Source organism: Pomacea canaliculata, linkage group LG8 (genome assembly GCF_003073045.1).
Source record: "Pomacea canaliculata isolate SZHN2017 linkage group LG8, ASM307304v1, whole genome shotgun sequence".
NCBI lineage: Eukaryota > Metazoa > Mollusca > Gastropoda > Architaenioglossa > Ampullariidae > Pomacea > Pomacea canaliculata.
Window position 1 is genome coordinate 28,215,756 of NC_037597.1, and position 21,993 is coordinate 28,237,748.

The 21,993-nt window shown below is 48.6% G+C and overlaps 1 protein-coding gene across 1 annotated transcript; it reads left to right on the top strand.

Moving 5' to 3' along the window:
• Positions 1–9,651: 9,651 nt before the first annotated feature.
• On the top strand, positions 9,652–21,924 carry LOC112570934 (lysophospholipase-like protein 1). Its single transcript, XM_025249665.1, has 5 exons — positions 9,652–9,956; positions 12,127–12,226; positions 14,168–14,334; positions 14,741–14,856; positions 20,826–21,924. The coding sequence occupies exons 1-5, from the start codon at positions 9,863–9,865 to the stop codon at positions 21,048–21,050; spliced, it is 702 nt and encodes a 233-aa protein (XP_025105450.1). The 5' UTR covers positions 9,652–9,862; the 3' UTR covers positions 21,051–21,924.
• The last annotated feature ends 69 nt before the right edge of the window (positions 21,925–21,993 follow it).

The following is a 21,993-nucleotide window of genomic DNA, read 5'->3' on the forward strand; positions in this document are numbered from 1 at the left end:
TGGGGTGGTCTCATCAAGTTGACATCACTCTCTTAGTCTCTACATTTGTGGGCAATTTTATGTATGGAAAAACATTGAGATGATATGAGGACTTATACCTTGTCTACCCGACACCTTGGAGGACTGGCGAGGGCAAAGCAGGCCCCGAGAAAAGCTTGGTCTCCAACTCTTTCCCTCCCACAAGGTGAGGACACGACCTTTGCCTTGACCTTTCACAGAAGTGAACAGGGTCAATGACTCTCTTGTCCAGACACACCTGAACTAGTCCCTCCCACCTGCATTGTTGATAATACCCTGAGTACACGAATAGCACGAAGCTGTCTGGGTGACATCAATAATTACACAGCACTTTCTATTGACTTCCATAAATAGAAGACGGGTGGCGAGGTCACATTAATTATTGGTGAAGAGAAGTGGACAGGCTGGTCAGTCTAATGGTGGTGCTACCTACAGGTAGTGTAGTACACCTACAGGTAGTGTAGAACACCTACAGGTAGTGTAGAACACCTACAGGTAGTGTAGTACATCCACAGGTAGTGTAGAACACCCACAGGTAGTGTAGAACACCTACAGGTAGTGTAGAACACCTACAGGTAGTGTAGTACACCTACAGGTAGTGTAGAACACCTACAGGTAGTGTAGTACATCCACAGGTAGTGTAGAACACCCACAGGTAGTGTAGAACACCCACAGGTAGTGTAGAACACCTACAGGTAGTGTAGTACACCTACAGGTAGTGTAGTACACCTACAGGTAGTGTAGAACACCCACAGGTAGTGTAGAACACCTACAGGTAGTACCACCAGCTCGTGATCACAGCGCGCAATACACAGGTGACGACCTTTCAACTACTGGGTGGCTTTAGCCTCTTTTCTTCATTAGTCATTAATAATTAATGATGATAGATGATGATATCTTGTCTGTATTTGGATTTGTCCATGTCTGTACCACTAGACACTGACTGCTGTGACATCGGACATCTTATCACTTCAGACGTTGATGAGATTGTTTGTTCTCTTCTTCATTCAGTGCATGATTGTATCATCAAGCTTTTGTCTGAAGGAAGCTCTACCCCGGGTGCCCACAGTTGCACTCTACAGTCAATGTGGTTGTGCCCCTCACGGGGTCACGACTTTTTATCCTGTGGGATACTTTGTTTCTCTTTCCCCAAGCCGCTGCCTGTGCCCTGTGCCCCTGACACAGTGGCGCCCTCCTCTCCCTCTGTGACCCCTGCAGCCTGCTAGCTGTCAAAGGTCAACGGAAAACAGTTCCACAGTCTCTCTCTCTCTCACACACACGTACATACACACCCTCTCTCACACACACACACACGTACCGAGGTCCCGTTCCTGACCTCTGACCTGTCTAAGCGGCGGAAGGACGTGCAGGAACAGAGACGAGCTATTTATAGCCATGACATAATGGTGCAGGCGGCTATTTTCAGCTCTGACTTTCCTTCCCCTCAAAGGGCAGATAATCTGTGCCGTCGTAAGGTTGTAGCAGGCGGCAGGATGAACCCTCTCCCTCCACTTTCTCTCCCTCCCCTGAACCTCCACCCGCAGCCAGGACTTCTGGGAGACTGTCAGTGAACGCTGCTCTTCAGTCCGGACAGAAGGAGATGGGGGGTTGGTGGTAGGAGGGTGAGTGGGACGGGTACGGGTTTATGCACGTGGATGTTTGTACATCATGTCATCTGCCTGCCGCCATGTTGAAGCACTCTTACAGCCTCATACATGACGTCACCATCACCACACACTTCGTGTCACGTGACATGACTGGAGACTTTCAAAGCGTTGGCATTAATTAATATTGATTGCTGACAATCCTCCGTAATCACGAGTTCAGCTGTGAAGGGGTAGAGGAGGATGAGCATTGCTAGATAACAACAAACACCGTGTGGCACAAGCCGGTGTCGAACCCCGACACTTGCAGTTGTGGTGGCTGTGTACACCTGTCGACTTTGTGTTGGTGTGTTTGCAGGCACTCGGCTCACTGCACCTCCTCTCACCTGCAGGGTGCGGAGCGGGCCGTCTGTGGGGAAGGGGGAAGGTAGGGATGGGGGACACAAACAAACAGCCAGCCCCAAGAAGAGGCTTCATAAAGCTCAGACGATGACAGCCTTCAGACGACTGGTGCGTGTGAAGACAGTTTAAAGTAAAAAAAGGTCTGTGTGTGTGTACGCGTGTGTGTGTACGTGTGTGTGTCTCTCTGTGTGTGTGTACGTGTGTGTGTGTCTCTCTGTGTGTGTCTCTCTCTGTCTGTGTGTCTGTGTGTGGAAGGGGAGGGAGGATGTCTGGCCGGGCAGGAAGCAAACATTGCAAACGCAAAGCAAGGGAGCGAGATGAAACAGCAGCCACGTCTCTACCTCCACCAGCGCCACCCTATCTCTGTTACAACATCGCCTCGTCTGTGTCGTTGTCTCGTTTACCCTTCCTTCTTTTAATTTGTTTAATAATAAATATGAAGGCGTGATTTCTATAGCACTCACACACTCAAGGAGCATGCGTGAGCCAGAGAGAAGAGGACAACATCGGAGAGACGGAGGATAACCAACAGGACTGATGACTAACAAAAGACAAACACAGAAAAGACAAGAGCCAGTCGGGTAACACGAACTCAGGAGTAAAAGAGGACGAGTAGGCAACCAGCCAACAGACCAAACAAGAGTTTGCTGCCCTTATGGCCTCCTGTGTCTGTAGGGGGCAGCACTAGAGCTAACTTGTCTTCTCTGTGATTGGCTGATTCTTGTCTTCCGTGTCCTCTGTTTGTTTGTTTGTTTGTTTGTTTGTGTTCATTTGCTGTAGACCTCTGCTGCTCCTCCCCTGCACGTGTCACAGTCTGCTACCCGCCACTCACTGACACCTACACCATGTCATCTACATCTCATCGCTCGAATGTCGTCTTCGTCTTATCTACATCATCATCGATCACATCCTGTGCAGGTGACTGACTGCCCTGTGCGCCATCCTCCATGTCCTCTATATTATCCTATATATATTGTCCTCTACACTCTACATCCTCTACATCCTGCACGTGATCATCTTTCACACCGGCATCACGCACACCTCATCACGTGACCACAGCGCATTAATTACTTCTTATTCACCTCTCTACTCATTTCCTCTTCTCTTTCATCAAGCTTTGTTTGGGGTCAACAGAGTGCATCTAGCTTCTGACTGGAATCTTTGTGTATTTGTTACTGTCAACAGAACAGACATGTTTTTATCTGTGCGCGTAGACAGTTCTGTGTAGACTACCTCGCTCACAGTTTCACACTCGCTGACTCACGGTTGATCGGTGTGTTTGTGTGTTTGTGTGTGTGTGTGCGTGTTTGTGTGTGTATGTAAGTGTGTGTGTCTGTGTGTACACTATGATCATACATCACTACACCTGCGCTGCTTGTCCTAATCATCATCAAAGTTGAGTTCGTTGTACACCGGCCCGTTGCCTAGCAACATTTTAACCTCCCAGTTCACCAGTTCCCCGCAACCCCAGTCTTGCAATTCCCAGTACACCGGCGAGCAGTCAGAGTCCACTGTGTGACAATGACATCCTCCATCCATCTGACAATGTACCCGAGCTACCCGAGCTGGACGCTATGGCCACGAGACACTGTGTGATATAGTGTGGAGACGTGTGTTCGTCAGTCTGTCTCGTGTGCCAGTGAGTTGTGGGCATCCCGCTAACTGCAGGTGAACTACTGCTCACCGAGCTTTACCCGGGGTGACAACAGGTGAGTCAGGCCACAGAAAGCAGAGAGTTGACACTGGGCTGAAGTGCGCCAGGGTTAACAGGAGGTCACCTGTTGCATCGCGCACCTGTAAACTACCTGCACACAGGACACAGTCAGGCCGGCCAGGGGTGCGGGGTGCAGGGTGGAGGGGCAGGCGTAGTCCCCCTCCCTCACACACACACACCTGTGAGAGTAGGTCTTAGAAAGCAGTCACGGCGAGGTTTGCTACCCTGATGAGGACCCGCCAACATGCACGTTCGGGAAATGAATGGCGCTTGTGTGACAACGGCCAGGGGGCGCTGACAGCCGAGACGAGGTGAGCCATGTGACGTCACGTGACCTTTCCCAGTGGCGGCGCCACTTGTCGGGTCAACGGCGAGCAGGACACGTGTCTAGGCGCGTCACACTTAGCACTGACCTGTCACACGTCACTACACTCACACATGACCACGTGACTTCAATCAAACATCACACGTTACTGTTAATGGCGTTATGATATTGACACATGCCACGTGACTAACAACAAGTGATGTCACATTCACACATTACCAGACAGCACAACACACAACCAAACATCACACGTGCAGTGACGTAGGGGGAAAGCCTCCCCAGACAAAGTAACTGAGGAGGCCAGAGTGTGAACGCCATTGGGGAGTTTGACACCCAGAGGTGAACATCTTCCTACATCACTGATGTCATCATGTCACACTCATGTCACACCACCACGTGACTATATTCACACATGTCTGAGAATAAATGATAATGAAGGTTACATTAACAGTACAGTCGCACATCAACTATTCATCTCTCGCTCTTCTCACTATCTTTATGTCCCTCTCCCTGTCTCAGCCACCAGTAGTCATGACAACCTCGTGTCTTCTGTCCTCACAGTCAAGTGTCAGCCTCATGTCGTGACCCCAGTGACAATGTCAGTGCTCGGTCATGTCTCCTGTCCAACAAAATGTCCTCTTATGTTGTTCTGTCCCAAGCACAGTGCCTTGAATATTGTGACCAAATGTCGGTCAGCGTGTCTGTCCCTGTGACGACATGACGTCAGCGTGTCTGTCCCTGTGACGACATGACGTCAGCGTGTCTGTCCCTGTGACGACATGACGTCAGCGTGTCTGTCCCTGTGACGACATGACGTCAGCGTGTCTGTCCCTGTGACGACATGACGTCAGCAGTGTCCCTCAGTCAATCCAAGTATCACTGTCTATATCCGGGTGTTACAGGTACTCTGTATAATCTATGTATTACTCTGTATAATCCAAGTATCACTGTCTATATCCGGGTATTACAGGTACTCTGTATAATCCAAGCTTCACTGACAGACCACTGACCGCTGGTCACCACACCTCACGACCATCAGAGAAGTGGAAAGATGGTTTTACTGAAAGCTGTTTTCTTTGTGTCAGCAAAGCATCACCGGATGCTGGAGGGAAGAGACGGGTACCTGCATGCCAGTGTGTGGGGTGAGGGCGCTACCCTCAACTAACTGTTACAATAAACGTTTCAGGCGAGGTAACCAAGGCCATACTTCCTACTCCCATCCTTTGTTTGACCTGCACCGACGGACTTTTGACTGACCTGTGTCCATGCCTCCATTTTCTTAGACTGAAGGTTAGCATGCTGAAATGTTTGTGTTTGTTTGTTTGTTTACACTACACTGTTACAGTGCAATCTAATACAAGGCTGTCGAGATGAATTTATTTCAAAACATATACTGTATATTAGTGCTAATATATTTTGGCAGTTTATACTTGTGTCCTTTTAGTCTACAAAATCAAGTCCGACAAGAATTGCACATTCACACCTGCCAAGGTAGCGCCGTCTCTGTTGTACACGTGAGCCACATTTAAAGCATTTCTATCAAGTGTTAGCCAAGACACAGAAGAAATGTGAGTGACCCCTGCTGACCCTGTAACCACTCAGGCAGAACGCGTGTACTGCACCATGGAGATGGGGAGGACAACCGCTGCAAACAGAGTTCTCTCCCCTAGCTATCATCTCCTTAAACTTCTGTTCATAAAAATGTAACAACATATTTTCACGATGCAGGGAAATCAAAAGTTCACCTTTTTTGTGATGGACTGTTGACCGAAATATCAATTTTAGCAACAGGTAATGTTTACATCCAGGTGCGTTGCGTGGCCGATGTCTAAAGGTAGGAAGTGAGCTCGGGGGCAAACGATTATTCAATGTGAATTCACCTCCTGCACCTTTGAGTCACTGTCTTGACACCTGAACACCTCCGGGCCACGATGTGGGGCTGGTGTTGAGCTGACATGGGCCTCACTCCAGCCCGCCATCATCCACCTGTGCTCTCTGACCTCCGTCTGCATGTGACACCAGCATCCACCCCTCCCCCTACCCCTGCACCTGCTGACGTCACCGTTATTTGTGCACAACAACATCTATTTTTAACTTGTCTGGCTGTTGTGAGTATCAACATCACCGGTCACATTCATTCATTCTTTTCTCATTCATTTCTCCCTGGTGCAGCACCACGCACTGTTGGTGTGAAAATGTCGACTTCCGCCATCAAGTCGAAGGCAGGACAGTAAAGGACAAAATCAAATACCCGGATGTTGACGTGTGAGAAGGGAATGATGATGATGATGATAATGATGATGATGATACGCCTGACACACAGAGACACAATGGCACCTGATGACACACAGACACAACGCGCGCGATGACACAGAGAGACTCACGGTGTCTGGAAATATTTTCCAGTGCCCTGCAGGCGATGATGATGCATGACCTGTGCACGTGATGACGACACAGGATACGATCCTGGTGGCCCTGACACAGCACGTGATCTGAGGCATGACGGGAACTGTGTCGTGGCGTGTATACACTGACTTCACCATGAGGTCTCTTTATTTCATTCGTAAAAGTGTCCGGATAATATTTTTTCCATCTGAAAATTATGGTCACTTTAATGTACGGAAGGAAACAAGAAATCTTCACGGACCCCAGTCCTGCTGTTCTAATGTCTCCAGCAAATACAAAATAGTTGATATTTTGTTGTGGTTTGTTGTTGTTTGTTTGTTTATCGATTTAACCTTGCTTTTTATTATAACTTGTTTCCCTGGAATGTGTGATGCCATAATTATGGTATGGATTCCGCTACACTGGCACTGGCACTGGCACTGGCACTGGCACTGGCACTGGTCTGGCACTTTGATCATTAAAGAGTGTTGTTTGTCATCGTCCTGTGTGACATGGTGCCTGACAGCTGACACGACCACTAACTGCAGAAGAAAACAACCCTGCCCTGTCCTGAGACTTGTTGTCTCTCCGACACACAGGATGTGGGGAAATAAAGGTCTGAAGATGAAGACTTTATGTTGAGAAGAAAAGCTTGTCAAGTGTTCATTCCAGCTGTAGACTCACTCTGTTTCGTTAAAGTGTCTCTAAAGTACGAAAACAGTTTGTGATACTCAGTGATGACACCAGTCATCTTGTCATTGTCATCGTCATTGCCATTGTCATTGTCAAGACGCGGCAGTAAAGCCACGACATTTCAAACTATTCTCTTGCAACCACTTCCACCACCAAGAAACACCTCCCTGCCCCCTGCCCCCTTCCACACACTTGCAGTAAGACAACAGAGAGACAGGTGATCCCACCACCACCACCACCCCCACACACCATCCCGACAGCCAGAGACGACCGCCGGACTTGCGAGCGCGCAGTGAACAGGCACTTACAAGGCTAACTGCTAAATACAGAGCTGGTCTCACCTCTCCTCCCTCCCCCCACACCCTCGTGTACCCACCCTCCCCTCTTAGTTCATCGCTCACTTACCTCCCCTTTTACATCATCTGGCATTAGGGTCCTCTACCCTTCCCCTCTCCTCCCCACCCATAGTAGACGGTCGTCACTTGTCACCTCGGCGACGACTGGAAACACAAGATTTATTCCTTTTCGCTACTTGGCGCTCAAGGTGATGAGGGTGCACGCGCACACACACACACGCACACACACACATACATACACGCACACACACACACGCACACACACATACACACACACACGCACACACATACATACACGCACACACACACACACACACACACACACACACGCACGGCTGGCTGGTGGCGGTGGCAGGTGGCCGGCCCTCACTCAGGTGTTGGACGCTGGCCAAGGCAGCCATGATGTCAGCGGCTTAATTACAGAAACTAGTGAAACACAGGGGGCGGGGGGGGGCGGGGCCGACCTCGCGCAGTGAGTCGCTTGAGTGACAACCTTTGACGACGACGGCCTTTGTTGGGGTGCGACACACACGTCAACACAGTGGTGGAGGTAGTAGTGGTGGTCGTGGGTGGGGTTATGGAGGGAGGGAGGGAGGGAGGGACTTAGTTTTTTTTAATGCCCTGCCCCCCACCCACAACTCCAGTAAGGGGGGGGGGTATGTTGGGGGTGTAGGGACGACGCGAGGGCAGGTAACAGCGAAGGTCAACTAAACACAAAGTAGACGACGACAAGGCAGCGACACCAACAAGTGTCACAGCGAGGCTAACAATGGTGACGCCTGGTCACGTGGTCGTCCTGCTGCTACGGCGGACCTTGTGACCTGGGGGAGGGGGGAGGGGAGGAGACAAGCTCGAGAGATGGTGGAAGGGAGACAACCGACAGGCGGGCCGTGGTCACCGGCAGTACCGCTGAGCTACCGCGCTCTCCTGAGGTTGTCGGCGTCGCACGGTGGAAGGGAAGCAACTCGTGCATTGTCGTCTGGCCGCTGGTGACACGATGAAAACAGTCGACACGTGCAAACACTATTTCCCTGCTCCTCCCCTTAGAAAAAACAAACTTGTGGATTTACATGTTGACAAACATCAGAATCCTCTCAGTTCTGCTGAGATAAATAAAGTCTCATCCAGAAAACACGGAAGACATTATACCGCGCTAATTAAATGAATGAAGACGAGGGACTGAGCTACCATCGACAGAGGAAAAGGTGAATGAAGAAGACAAGGCCCGGAGAAACATGATGTGAATGTTACCGCCTCTTCACGTGTTATAACCGTCAACGTGTCCGCCTGCAGTTTATTCACGTACAGAATACAGTCATTCATGAGAAGACTTGACTTCAGAATAGATAAAGCACATTATTTTGACTGATTTTTTACATTATTTTTCTGAGGACTACTACAACGGACCGTCATCATCATTTGTGGGTTGGAACCAGTCGATGTGAGTTGAAATATCACTTGACAGCGAGTGAAGTTAGTGCAGCTTTCCTTCTACTTGTGTTTGTGCTGTCCACATTTGTACTTATCCACATTTGTACTTATCCACATTTGTACTTATCCACATTTGTACTTATCCATATTCATGCTTATTCACATTTTGTACTCATCCACACGCGGTGCCTATCCACATTTCTGTATTTGTCGACATCTGTACTTATCCATAAGTGTACTTCTTCATCGCGCATGCCTGACAGAGCGCCTTAGGCCCGGAAGTGACGTCATATCAGACACTGGGTCTGCTGCTGGAACCTTCACGATGGTGGAATCTTTCCCAGTGGCTGTCAGGGTTCCTTTTAAAGTTCCAGCCGTCATTCCCGTCAGCTGCAGTCCATTAGTCACAGCTCCAGCCACTGTCACAGCTTCCAGGAGTGTGTGCGTGTGTGTGTGTCCACACGTCTGTGCATGTGAGTGTGCGTGTGTGCGTGTGACAATACCTTACAAACATAGTGTCAATATGTGTGTGTGTGTGTGTCAGTGCCAGCATCAGTCACAGAAATGTCAACGTGGCCAAAGATGTCTGGAATCTTGTCACATGTGTCTTCAATGTAGGAGTTGGTGACGTCAGCAGCTGTGACACTTGTAATTTGTCCGCCGAGAGCACACGTCACGTGGCCAGCCACTGCACCCCGACTCTTGCTGCTCACAAAACATCTCAAGACCCTGGGTGTCGCTAACGGTCAGACAGCAGTTACCAGCCCTTGGAGCGACAACCTGTGGGTGCTGTCCCCTGTCCTGTGCGTGTGTGACGCGACTCTTACCTAATCTTGTCGCGGTAAGTAGGGCGACAGGTGGAGAAGGACCGCACGGCGACCGGACCGTTAGATAGCACGGACCGCGGTGTCTGGACTTTGACTGGTGACACAACATGGCTGCACCCAAGATCGCCAAGCTGTCCACCCACATCGTGCACCACACCAAAGGCTCCTGCAGCGGCTCTGTCATTTTCTTGCACGGCGAAGGTATGTGTCTCTTGACATGTCACAGGTAGCGAGTCAGTGGTGACACACGGCAGGTGCCAGGTGAGAGTCTGCAGGATGTAACTGCTGTCATTAGAACTGTCGAGACTTTCGTGCACTTCTTAACGTGGCTGCTCACCTTCATCGCCGCTGTTTGTCCCCACAGCGAGATTCTTCTCTCAGACTTCTCGCTAAACACAAATATTTCTCTCGTGTTGTCAGGCGCTGTAATCAGGTCACCAGATCAAATTAGATGAAAGGATGAAACAGAAAACACAAAGTGCGCATGCTTAGTGAAGCCCCCCTCCCTGTCTCCCCCCTCCCTGTTCACATGCACGTGCTGACCGCAGTGACGTGTGCGTAGTGCAGTGTGACCGGTCGCTGCACCGTCACAACCCTCGTCACAATCCGGGTCACGTCAAGTGCCTCTGACCTCTGCACTTGCCTAGTAGTAGGAGAGGGCAGGAGGCTGGCCTTGTTTTCACTCGGTAGTCTGTTGATGCTCATTGTTTATGTTACGGCAGTTATTTGTTGACATGTACTTTAATCGGTGGGCGACCCCGCCTGAGAGTTCAAGGCCGATTAGGGGGTCGAGCCGAGCCGCAAGGTCTCCTTCATCTTGACCGAGATGTGGTCGTGCTCTTCACTGTCCTTGACCGATAAATTACGTCACAGTGGTGGCGCGAGCCGAGGATGCTGCTGGGATAGCAGGTAGGAGTAGAGGGGGGTGGGAAGCACCTTCTCTGTGCTTATTATCTTTTTATATTTAATGCTTAATTAATTCATTTATATAGTTAATTTCCTTCCCTGAAAAGGGCGAGGGCTAAATGGAAAAAAGCGTCAGTTGCTTATTTTACCCCTCGTTAATAAAGAATTGTCATTGTCATTGTCATTGTCGTAGAGCTGTAGCACGCGCACACGCCGACACACGCACAGACTAAGGTCAGTGACCTTCACCTCGGAGCTGGGGAGGGTCGAAGGGGAGGCAGTAGCGGTAGCGGATGTAGTTTGTATCTCGGTAAACAAGACGAGAAGTATTGTAAGTTGCACTCTTAGCCATCCACAGCAACAACAACAGGCTGGTTCTCTGTGGAGGTGGTACACGGGGTAGTGGGGGAGACAGGTACAACCTGACTTTGAGCGAAAGTCTCGCTGCGTCTGTAACCGACAAAAAGATGGCGGGACGCCAGTCAAGAGCTTGGCACGAAACCAGGCGGGAATGGAACTGCCCACCCTCAGGTCAGCGCCTTGTAAGACAATAAGTGACCAGAACTCCAGCAGTCCTCGGTCAGCGACCTCAGTACCTGCCACCTGACTGCTGCCACCTCCTGTGTTTGTCCACTCGAGCGTGACACTGTCCACCCAAGAGTTTGACCTCTCCACCCCAAGTCTCTGCTGTTTGTTTTCTGTGTTTGTGTGTGTGTGTGAGAGCAGTTAGTAGTTGTGTTGCTGCGTGTGTTGTGGTTATTAGGTAAGAGAACGAGAGAATGTGTGTGTGGTAGTACTCGTTACCTGTCACCTGCCCAGGTGTGTTTACGACTTTTCAATGTGACCTTATCAAGGGGGTGACAGTGCTGTCCTCACCTCTTGTGATTGCCTCCCTGATGTTTGGCGAGCAGGTCTTTCTCAATGTGGGGGAGAGGTGGGGAGCAGCAGCCTGCTCGGGTTACCTACCTTGACCCTGAGTGCCCTCTGAACATTAGTTACCCCCCTCCCCCTCCCCACGTACGAGACTGGAAAGGGGAAAGTCAGGTAAGGAGAGGTCAGTCGAGGTCACAGGGAAGGGGAGCACGATGTGCCACTCACCGTGTCTAACAATCCGCTAAGCTCTGAGCACGTGACCAGCAGTTTAGCTGACCAGCGACCTACAGTGAACCCGACTCCCTCATCTCCCCCGCTCTGGCAGCGCTGACAATAGGGTCACGTGATGTCCGTCACGTGACGTGGGACTTCAGCTGCCATTGATGCCTCGGTGTTGTGTGTGAGTGCGTGTGTGCGTGTGATGGGAGAAAGGGTAGCTACTGACTGCAACATGAATGTTTATATATCTTACTGGGTGGACTTTTGTTTGTGCTGATGTATATAACTTATGTTAACTTACAGATATCATGATATACATGTACGTATGTAGACTGCAGGTGTGACGTGTATTTATAGCACTGGATGTTTGTAGGTCAGACTGGAGGAAGTGTCCGGGAGACCATCAGAAGCGTGTTAGGACGAGAGTGGGCTTTTCCTCACGTCAGAGTTGTCTACCCTACAGCGGAAGACAGGTAAACAGCGGGCAGCACGTGACTGAGCACCTGACAGATTCTGCACGCATGCGCGCACACATGACAATCAGGAATTTGACAGATTGTCTGTCTGTCTGTCTGTCTGTCTGTCTGTCTGTCAAATTCAAAGGACGATGTTCAAGTTTGTGCTGCAGGGCAGAGGTATGCTGTGCGTCGTAGTTTTTTCCTGTCATTTTGAGCTACCAGCCACATCTAGAACGGAGAAAATAAACACGACAAACAGAAATGGAACGACAGACACTAACCAGCCAGTCTATGACACAGCCAGTCTATGACACAGTCAGCCAGTCTATGACCGTCCCACAGACAGTATATACAGTCAAATCTCCCTACTATGCCACCTACCGGGACCAAGCAAAAGTGGCATAGTAGCGAGAGTGGCATAGTAGCGAGGGTTCGTAAAAACGGCTTTATTTGCTCAAGTTACCCGTCAGTCCAAAGTTCTCAAGAATAGTCGGCTGGCGCTAGCTGTCTCCTGTCATTCTCCCCCTCACCCGGCCAGCGACCTACCCCCATCGCCACCCTCCACCCTCCCTGTGTGCGTGCTATGTTCCATCCACCTAACAGCGATGTCCCACACTACCATACAGTATAGTAATCGAGCACTGCGCGGAATTTCACAACTTGTGCTTTTTAACAGTCACACAGAAGTGGCATAGTAGCGAGATTTGACTGTATAACAGTCTTGCGGCCAAGGGATGAGACTCACCAACGTGTGCACGTGTCGGGGTCAGAAGGACAACCAACGCCCGCCACCCTGCGATGTTTATTGACAGGACACAAAGGTTGTGGGACTAGTGGCTCAACGTGTCTCTCATATTTCATTCTCTCCAATTAAACACAATGAAAAACCTTTAACAAAGGTCTCGACTCGGGGCAGCAGACGACAGATGGCGAGTGACACCAGAGTATCTGCAGGCTCCGCCTACTGTGGTAGTAGCAGTCGTTATGTTGTAACACACCGTAGTTTATTTGTTGTGCTAAATCATTGTTGTAACACACCGTAGCTTTATTTGTTGTGATATTCTTATATTTGACGAGTAAACAATCCTTTCAGCAGTTTTGCTCTCACTGTGTGGCAACTTCTTCTTTTGCTGCTTTTGCACGGACGCCGCCATTAGCGAGCGCTGAGAGGAATGACAGTTCGGCTTAAACAACAATGTTAAACAACATGTTGTTTACAGAAACTATTTCACTTGTTGTCTTTAGGTGTAAAGCTGCAGACTTCTAGTGTGAAATGAGAAATGTTCCCTGGGTCAGCTGTGGAGGTCAGCTGTGGAGGTCAACTGTGAGGTCAGCTGTGGAGGTCAACTGTGAGGTCAGCTGTGGTGCTACATCTTTAGTTGCAGCAGCCCTGACGGGTCGGTGTCAACATGTGACATGCTAGACGTGGCAGTTCAAACACAAAGGTGCAAACCTTCTACCTGTGGCTGCAGGGAGCGGCCATATAGTCCTTGAAGACAAGTGTCAGAACAGTGCCAGCGGACCTTCACTGAGGCTCAACACACACAATGGCTTCCTGCTCACCGACTTGTTGGCGTCCCGCTCGCTCTCCGATTGTTTTCCACCCGAAACAGAAACTGCTGGAGAGGAAAGAAACACAGAAGCGCCCTCTGTACACTCAGCAAACATTAACCTGTTCGCTGGTCACGGTGCGGAGACCAAGTGTTAACCTGAGTCCGATATAAAGAAAGCCCTGGAGTTAGCCACCCAGGCCAGCAGGTCGGGTGGCCACGGTGGTTACACACTGGGTAGGTCTGGAGTAGACTGAAGGCTGTAAACACATCTTCCTTTCCGGTGTAAAGTCCTTCATTTGAGGTCCAGCACTATTGGTGGTTCAGGCCCGCCATCACTGTGTTTCCGGTCCGTCATCCCTGCTATGTGTCATCGTGGCTCAGACAGACACGACTTGTGTTTCAGGTCCGACATCGTTGTGGGTCAGGTCCGACACGAGTGGCTGCATCGAGATGTCGACAACCCCGCCTTCCGCGAGATTCTCGAGTCTTCCCACGTGACCCTCCTACAGCTGGCAAAGGTCATGGAGGCGGAAGTGCGTCATGGAATCCCACGTCATCGCATTCTTATCGGTGAGAGGCACAGGTGACGTCACAATGACACGGTGAGGTGACGGAGACAGTTGACAGACGTAACACAGGGGGAGGTGACGGAGAGAAGTGACAGGTGAGGTGTGGGCAGGACGGAGTATCTTTGTATCTACAGTCATAAAGTCTTGGCTGGGATGGTGGTGGTGACAATTTTTATTGCTGTGATCATAAAGTTGTAACCACTGAACGCAGCATTGTTCAAAGTTGTATCATCATCATCATCATCATCATCATCATCATCATCATCATCATCATCATCATTGTTATTGGATCAGACTGTGGCTGTGAAGTCGATGGAGGGATCACACAGCAGTGGGTGGCCGTCATCCCATGGCGGGTGGACAAATACTCGGGTGATTGTAACGGGCGACAATGACTGTTTGTGTAGGAGGATTTTCCATGGGTGGCACCATGGCTCTGCACGTTGCCTACCGATTCCAGAGGGCGCTGGCTGGAGTCTTCTGTCTGGGCGGCTACCTGTCGAGCACCTCACCTGTCTACGAGGTAAGCAAATTTCACCGTGTGACGGTGTCACATAGCAACACTGTGTGGCATGACTGTACGGTGTCACACAATAACACTGTCACGTCATCACAGGCTGTCACATAATATCATGTCACGTGACTACACGGTGTCACATAACAACATTGTGTCGCCGCCTACGTTGTAGTCAAATCATTTGATTTCACTGTCAGCGCGGGCAACATTTGTTGTTAAGATGCGATGTGTACACGGCATGCCTGGCTTGAGACACTTTATGTACACATACACTATGTGGAGGTCTGGTGTACACTGTACACTGTGCACTGTGCATTCAACATCACTGAACTGTGTTTAAATATTGCGGCGTGCACTACCCACTGTACAGCAGTGTAGTCTACCCGCACAGTATGTCATACTGTACACTGCTGTACACAGTGTACAACAGTGTAGTGACTGTAGTCTACCCGCACAGTGTCAATCACACCGTACACACTGTCGCTCTCAGCGAAGATAAAACACTCGTACATAATGGCTGCAGTGACACTGTAAGTGGTTCACCGTGTTTAGAGAATGCACGTGAAATGTGCAGGCCTGGCGTCTCCTTATCCTGTAGTTGTTGATACAGCAAGTAAGGCAGGTAGTGGTTGCTGTCACCTGTCACCTGTCGTAGGCAGCCTCCCATCTATCACCCTCCTCCTCACCAGCCCTGCGTGATGACCTCATGAAGACTTCACAATGTAGTCACGGCCATCAGTTCACCAAACTAGAGGACAGAAGACATCCATGGCGAACAAGAATGGAGTGTTGACGATACCAAATAATAACAACGTCCACAGGTCACGTGATGTCAGGGCAGGTGTAACCGGAATGAGCTGAGACTGGCCGCGGAACGTAAGCTCACGAAAGGAAGAAGGAAAAACAGATACATCGAGTGACAGGTGACAGAACTGACAGCTAAAAATAAAACATAAGTCAACGAACGTCTGCTGTTTCAGTTGTCATAGCGACGTACACGACGGCACTCGATCAGTGAAAAGCCAAAGTTCACCTCACCAACAATCGCATGTCCTGAAATATTTGTTGTCACTGCCAGACAACAACTGCCAGACAACAACTGTCAGACACCCACTGTCAGACACCCACTGTCAGACAACAACTGTCAGGTTTAAGAACTATCGTCCTTGAACAGGGTGGGCAATTAATTTTCCCAAGGGGCCGCATGAGAAATTGGGATGTTTTAGAGGGCCGGACTAATATAGTTAACTCAGTTTTACCCAATACTGTATACATAGTATATATACTGGCGGGCGGGCCAGCGGGCGGGCCGGTCACAGACAGGAGGCGGGCCGGCCTTTGCCCAGGTCTGTCCGTGAAGTCAGACAAAGACCTGCTGGAGTGTCATACAAATAAAACACTCGTGTCATGTCTTCACCTCAGTACATGAAGCAGTTCATTCTGTGACTGTGTGGCAGGACACGGACACAGTGAAGGGGTTAACGGCCCGACATTCCACTTCCGTGACGACACATGTTTGGCCTTGACCTTTGTGTACAGTGTAACACTGTAACCCTGCCCAGTGTAGCCTGGTGTCACCTCAGTGTAACCCACTCACAACTTTTCAAAGTGCACAAGTTGCAAGCAAAGGAAACTGTCGTTTGAGAAGAGTTCATTGCATGTTCAGTGTTCATGCTCCTCCACGTGCGACAGATGGACGACGACGACATCTTCACACGCACGCGCCGCGGGCTGCAGACTCTGCGACAGGAGTTGACTGGAGCATCACTGGGTACATGGAGGTGACTTCGTACGACACTTGGCCTCCTGCTCCACAGTGTGTACACGAGGTTGCTTTACTCACCGTGGAGCATTCTTGTCTTCCTGCATTCCTTGGGTGGCAGCAGCAACAGCACGGCACGACATCAGCAACACAGCACCACAGCAACAACAACACAACACCACCGTGTGACCAGTCAGTCTCACAGACCGGTTCAATTTCTTCCAAGAGACATTTCCAAATAATCATTGAGGCAACATAAAAGTGTTTCCTACCTGAACTGTAAGTGAGAGGTGACTTGTGATAAAGACAAACATCGCGACACGATTAGTGAGAGGTAAATAAGTAGAATAATGACTTACCTTTGTAGAATAATTGTGACTGTCTACATGACTACACAAACCACAAACATACACAGTATCCACACTAATGCATCCTTCGTGTCTGTAGCATGATGTAGAGGACCAGCAGTCACAACAGTGGGCGAGCTTGTGCTACACTCAGCAGATAAGACAAAGTCTGCTCCTGTCCAAGATGAAGTGGATAGAAGTTGTTGTGTTCTTGGAGAGATGTGTTGCCTCCTGAAGGATTTATTTTGGAGTAAAGTGCGGTGAGAGTATTTATTCTGGAAGTGTCCGGAGGTATTTTCCAACAGCTCACTGAGTAAGAGCAGTGGTTGTCAAACTGACTGAGCAGTCACACGTGACATGACATGGCACACAAGTTGAGTTCCAGAGATACTGCCCCTCTCCCCCGCTTTCCCCTAAACCAAGTTTGTTTCTAAATGAGAGTTAAAGATGGCGCTGCTGTTGTGACTAATGTCGGCAGACGACAAGTACCAAACCGAATTTTCCAACTCGTCCCCAGGCGAGGAACCGAGCCTCGCGTGTACACAATGGTCACGTGATTCATCATGGACGCCGCTTCTTGACTCACAATATCTCATGGGCTCAGGACATGACCCCCGGGGTCAGCTCATGTACAAGGTTATTGACGGGAACTAAGGGCGACAACTTGTGACGTGTCTGTGCGGGAATGGGAGACAACTCTCCGTAGCTTTCAGACGGGGCTAGTGATAAAATGAAAAACGTTGGTTTGCTTGTAGAATCTTAGCATCTTTGAACACAACCTGCAGACATGACCGCTTGTTAACATCTGTTCGACCTCTTTGAACCCACCATGAAGAGATGCTGCTTGTTAACATCTACACGACCTTCTGCTGGGTGTGGCCAGCCAACGGTCACGGTGGCATTTGACCTCGACCGGTCTTCACGACACAAATGGTCAGTGACACACTCACATCAATATCGAACTTAAGAAATAGATTGATTGAAATAGTTTTTTTCTTTGAAACGCATTGTGATCGAAATGCCATCTGTGATGTTATTGCAAGAATCAGACGACAGCCCGAGAAGATGAATTTGTGAGACACCAAAACCGCAATAAGAGACTTGAGAAGACTTACCTCCTTGTTGTATGGCCTTGGAGACGTGGACGTCCTGAAGTGAAGTATAAATCCAGACACAGCACATAGAATGAGTCGTAGAACTGTGGTCTCCATGCTGCAGATGCCGGTGGCATTGTCTTGGAGTCAAAGGTCACACGAAGCGACGGTCCGACAGAGAAACTATCACCGGGCTTTCACAACTGATCACATCTGGACTGGAGGCAGAAGTTCGAAAATATTCTTTTGGGTTTTACGCTGAAAAAATTTCCTCGATATTTTTCCTTGTGTAGCTGCAAATTACAGTATTTTCCTGCCACCGCATGAGCTTGACTCACAGTTTGTCCACGCCCTGGTCATCGCTGATGACGCTGAAGATGATGCTCACCATCATTTACTGCTTAGTACAACTAGATGTGGGCTGATCTGTGTGGTGTTCATCACTGCATGTTTCACACGTCAGACATATCCCCTGGAGCCGAACACAATCCTACATGAAGTGTGAAATGTAGACGAGGGATGTGTCATGAATACCCACGAGGCAACTGTCGTCTTGATGTCATCTCTGCTAAAATGTGTAGCTTCTCAGTTTACAGGCCATCGTCTGGGTAGCTTAGTTTCTAATTACATCCCAAAAACTGGGGTTCAAAAGCCTACAGCCGGGTGCACACTAACTGCAATTAGACTTTGAAAATAAGTGTGTCAGTGTATCGTGGGACGAGCTGGAGATTAATTAGCGATGCGAAACTTCCTGAATATCGAGACTTTTTGTCATCTTACAGCAAACTTTGTGCTGACAGCGAGCACAGTGGGGAAATCAGGCAGTTAGTGTTCATTATTATGCACAGAAACTCCACTCATTGAAGAAAACTTGCAGATGAACATCATTTCACCTGACGCATCAGTGGCTCCATCAAAGTTATTTGTCAGGCGACTGTCGGGTACACGATACTTTATTTGTCAGGTACCCGATACATTAGTTGTCAGGTAACTGTCGGTAACTTGTTGTTTCAGTGTCTACCATGATACATTCTTGCAGTGGGGGAAAAGGAAACTCACTAACTCAATGCAACGTACGGCCATCACTCACTCATACGTTCATACAGCAACAGCTCATTACTCACGGCCTCACTCACTCACAGCAGGCGGTGACATCACGTGTCAGTATACAGCAGTGGCAGGGCTTCTGCTTACGCAAAAAATTGAGTACAGTACGCATTAAAAGTTCGGAGGACCCCTTCAATTTTCGTCGATGGGGTCCCATTCAAAGTTGGGCGAAGAACAGGGACCCCTTACAGTTTGGCCTCCTAAGCAAAACCAAGATATTTTTTATATTAAAAAAAAGTTTGAAATTGGCTTTAACAAAATAAATGTATTAAATTTCCGTTTGGCTAAAAGCAATTTCTATTGAATTCGGTTCCTTAACCTCCACTAGTTGCCATAGTTGTGTAGGGGTAGGGGTAGGGGTAGGGGCAGGGGGGATGAATAAGACCGGATACAACAGGATGGCGACTAAGAAAACGGGATGTAACCAGACTGCAAACCACAGTCCGTAATATTTTGAGACAAATACATCAATTTGCAAATCTCTGCCAATTGCTTATCGACATCATCCATGACTGATGTGCATCCAGGTCTCCAGAGAATCCTTAATTTCTGTTTAGAAAAATAGTGCTGCTACAAATATCGGAATGGCGGACATACTTTTACCATCTACAGACACGGGTCAGGCGCTTAGCAGCTGAAGGTAAACGTTTGTGAACCTGCATCCAAAATCTGATTGAATTTCGCTCGAAAGGTGTCGAGCTGATCATCTTTTTGTTTGTTTGCACAACGTCCACCTTTGTGACCTCTGACCTGCCATTAAAACTCAGCTGCCATCTTGTCTGACCCCAATCATAAGCAATATTTTCCTCTGGTAAACGAGGGCTTTGATGTTTGTGTCGCTACAATCTGAAACTACATTGTATCAGACTGGGGGCGACACGATTCCCTGGGTGCCAGACTGGAACCCACGGGGTGTCAGACTGTGATACTGTGGTATTTATAACAGTACATGATACTGGGGGTGTTTGTGATTCTATTTATTCCTTAGACTGAGGCTTTACACACATAAGCACAACTTTACCGTAACAAAGTGTGTCACTGGGTCACAAGTTGAGGTCAAACATGCGAAACTTCCTGAATCGTCAGATATTTTGTAGCATTTCCTTCTACTGCGCCGCCTGGTGTGTTCGTGGTGTCGACTAGCTAAACCAGAAAGTTAGTTCTACATACACATTTAACTCACACAAACTCACGTTAATGCAAAACACAAAACAAACAAACAAGAAGTTTTTTCACCAAAAACTGTATTTAGGAAGGATTTTAAGTCCTTGTCCCCGATAAACCACAGGCAAGTGTTTTGTGTGCGTAGTGATACAGCGACCTCCACACCTCCACACTCCGCAGGTTGCCTTCTCCCTGGCACTGCACTTACAAACTAGAGGCAAACTTTCCTGGGTTAAAGTAACATCAGTCGATATTGGCTAGACAGTCCGTATTGGCAGGGGCTAGACAGTCCGTCGTGACCAAGAGGACGAGAAGTTTTTCCGTCGCCATTTTACCCCATGGGTAACGACGTACCACCCCTCCATGAACACAGCCTTTCGACGTTTAAGCAGCTCCATGAAGGCGGCGGCGGCGGCGGTGGCGGTGGTGGTGGTGGTTGACGATTAACGAGAGTCGATGATGACAGACGAGAACAGTGACGGATGACATCTCTGTTCACAGGTCATCAAAGGGCTGGACGCAGCGAGGTTGCCGGCCTTGTTCCAAGCCCATGGCGCCAATGACATCACCGTGAAGGAGGAGTCGGCGTCTCAGACCTTCGCGAGACTGCGAGAACTTGGCGTGAATGGCGAGTACCACGTGATCCTCAATCAAGGCCACGAGCTGAGCGCGGAGCAACTCACGTTGTTGTCTTCATGGGTGGAGAGCATGCTGCCACGGGAGTAACCTCCCCTTGTCTTCACACAGTGACACACGTGCTTGTGTGTGTGTGTGAGTGAGAGAAAGTAAATAAAATCCTTACCTCAGATTACTACTCCAGAAAAAAGCCCCATTTGGCCATTTGGCAACATTTGGCAACAGTGTCACATGTCGTCAGATGTAGATTTTCCTCAAGTGCCTCGTTGTGAGACCATACTCAGTTTGACTGCTTTAATTATCAGGAAGTGAATTATTAACTCACTTAAATGGGAGTTGATGAGATCGATCCATACTTAAATGACTTAGAAGCTAATAAATTTCGAATATATTAGTTTGATAAATGCTGAAGTTGCTAATTGTTTGAGCTGCGATGTAAGAATCACGAACTAATTTGTCCATGTCTGATAGAACTACGAAAGACTTTCATTACGAAAATGTAGGACATTAGACCGAATAACTTCAAACTATTGATGTCAAATAAATAAATAAATAAATAAATAAATAAATAAAACGCGAAAGGATACTGTGTAACCTTGCCAAAGTTTTTATATTTAGCGAGAAAGAAAAGAAATTCTACTCTACACTAAAGATATTCTTCATCTATTGTCTAATATGTACTAATAAACCTGTAATATGTTGTATACTAATATTTTTGAATGAGCCCCCCCCCCCCCTCCACCTAACCCTAACAAAATGAACTATACGTGTTTGTATTCTGTGTGTGAGTGAGAAGAGGGAGGGGGGATATGTGCGTGCGCGTACGTACGTGTTCATGAAGGTGTATTTGATACCTACCTGTGAAAGGTGTGTTCTTGTGCACTTGTACGCACGCAAGTCCTGCTGGTGCTGGGAAAAGGCGCTGTATAAATGCGCAATAAAAAATAAACAAATTAAAGTAAGATAAAAATGTGTTGCGTTTCTGGCTGACCTACCAACCTATCCTGCAACGCGACAAGCATCATACCATTAA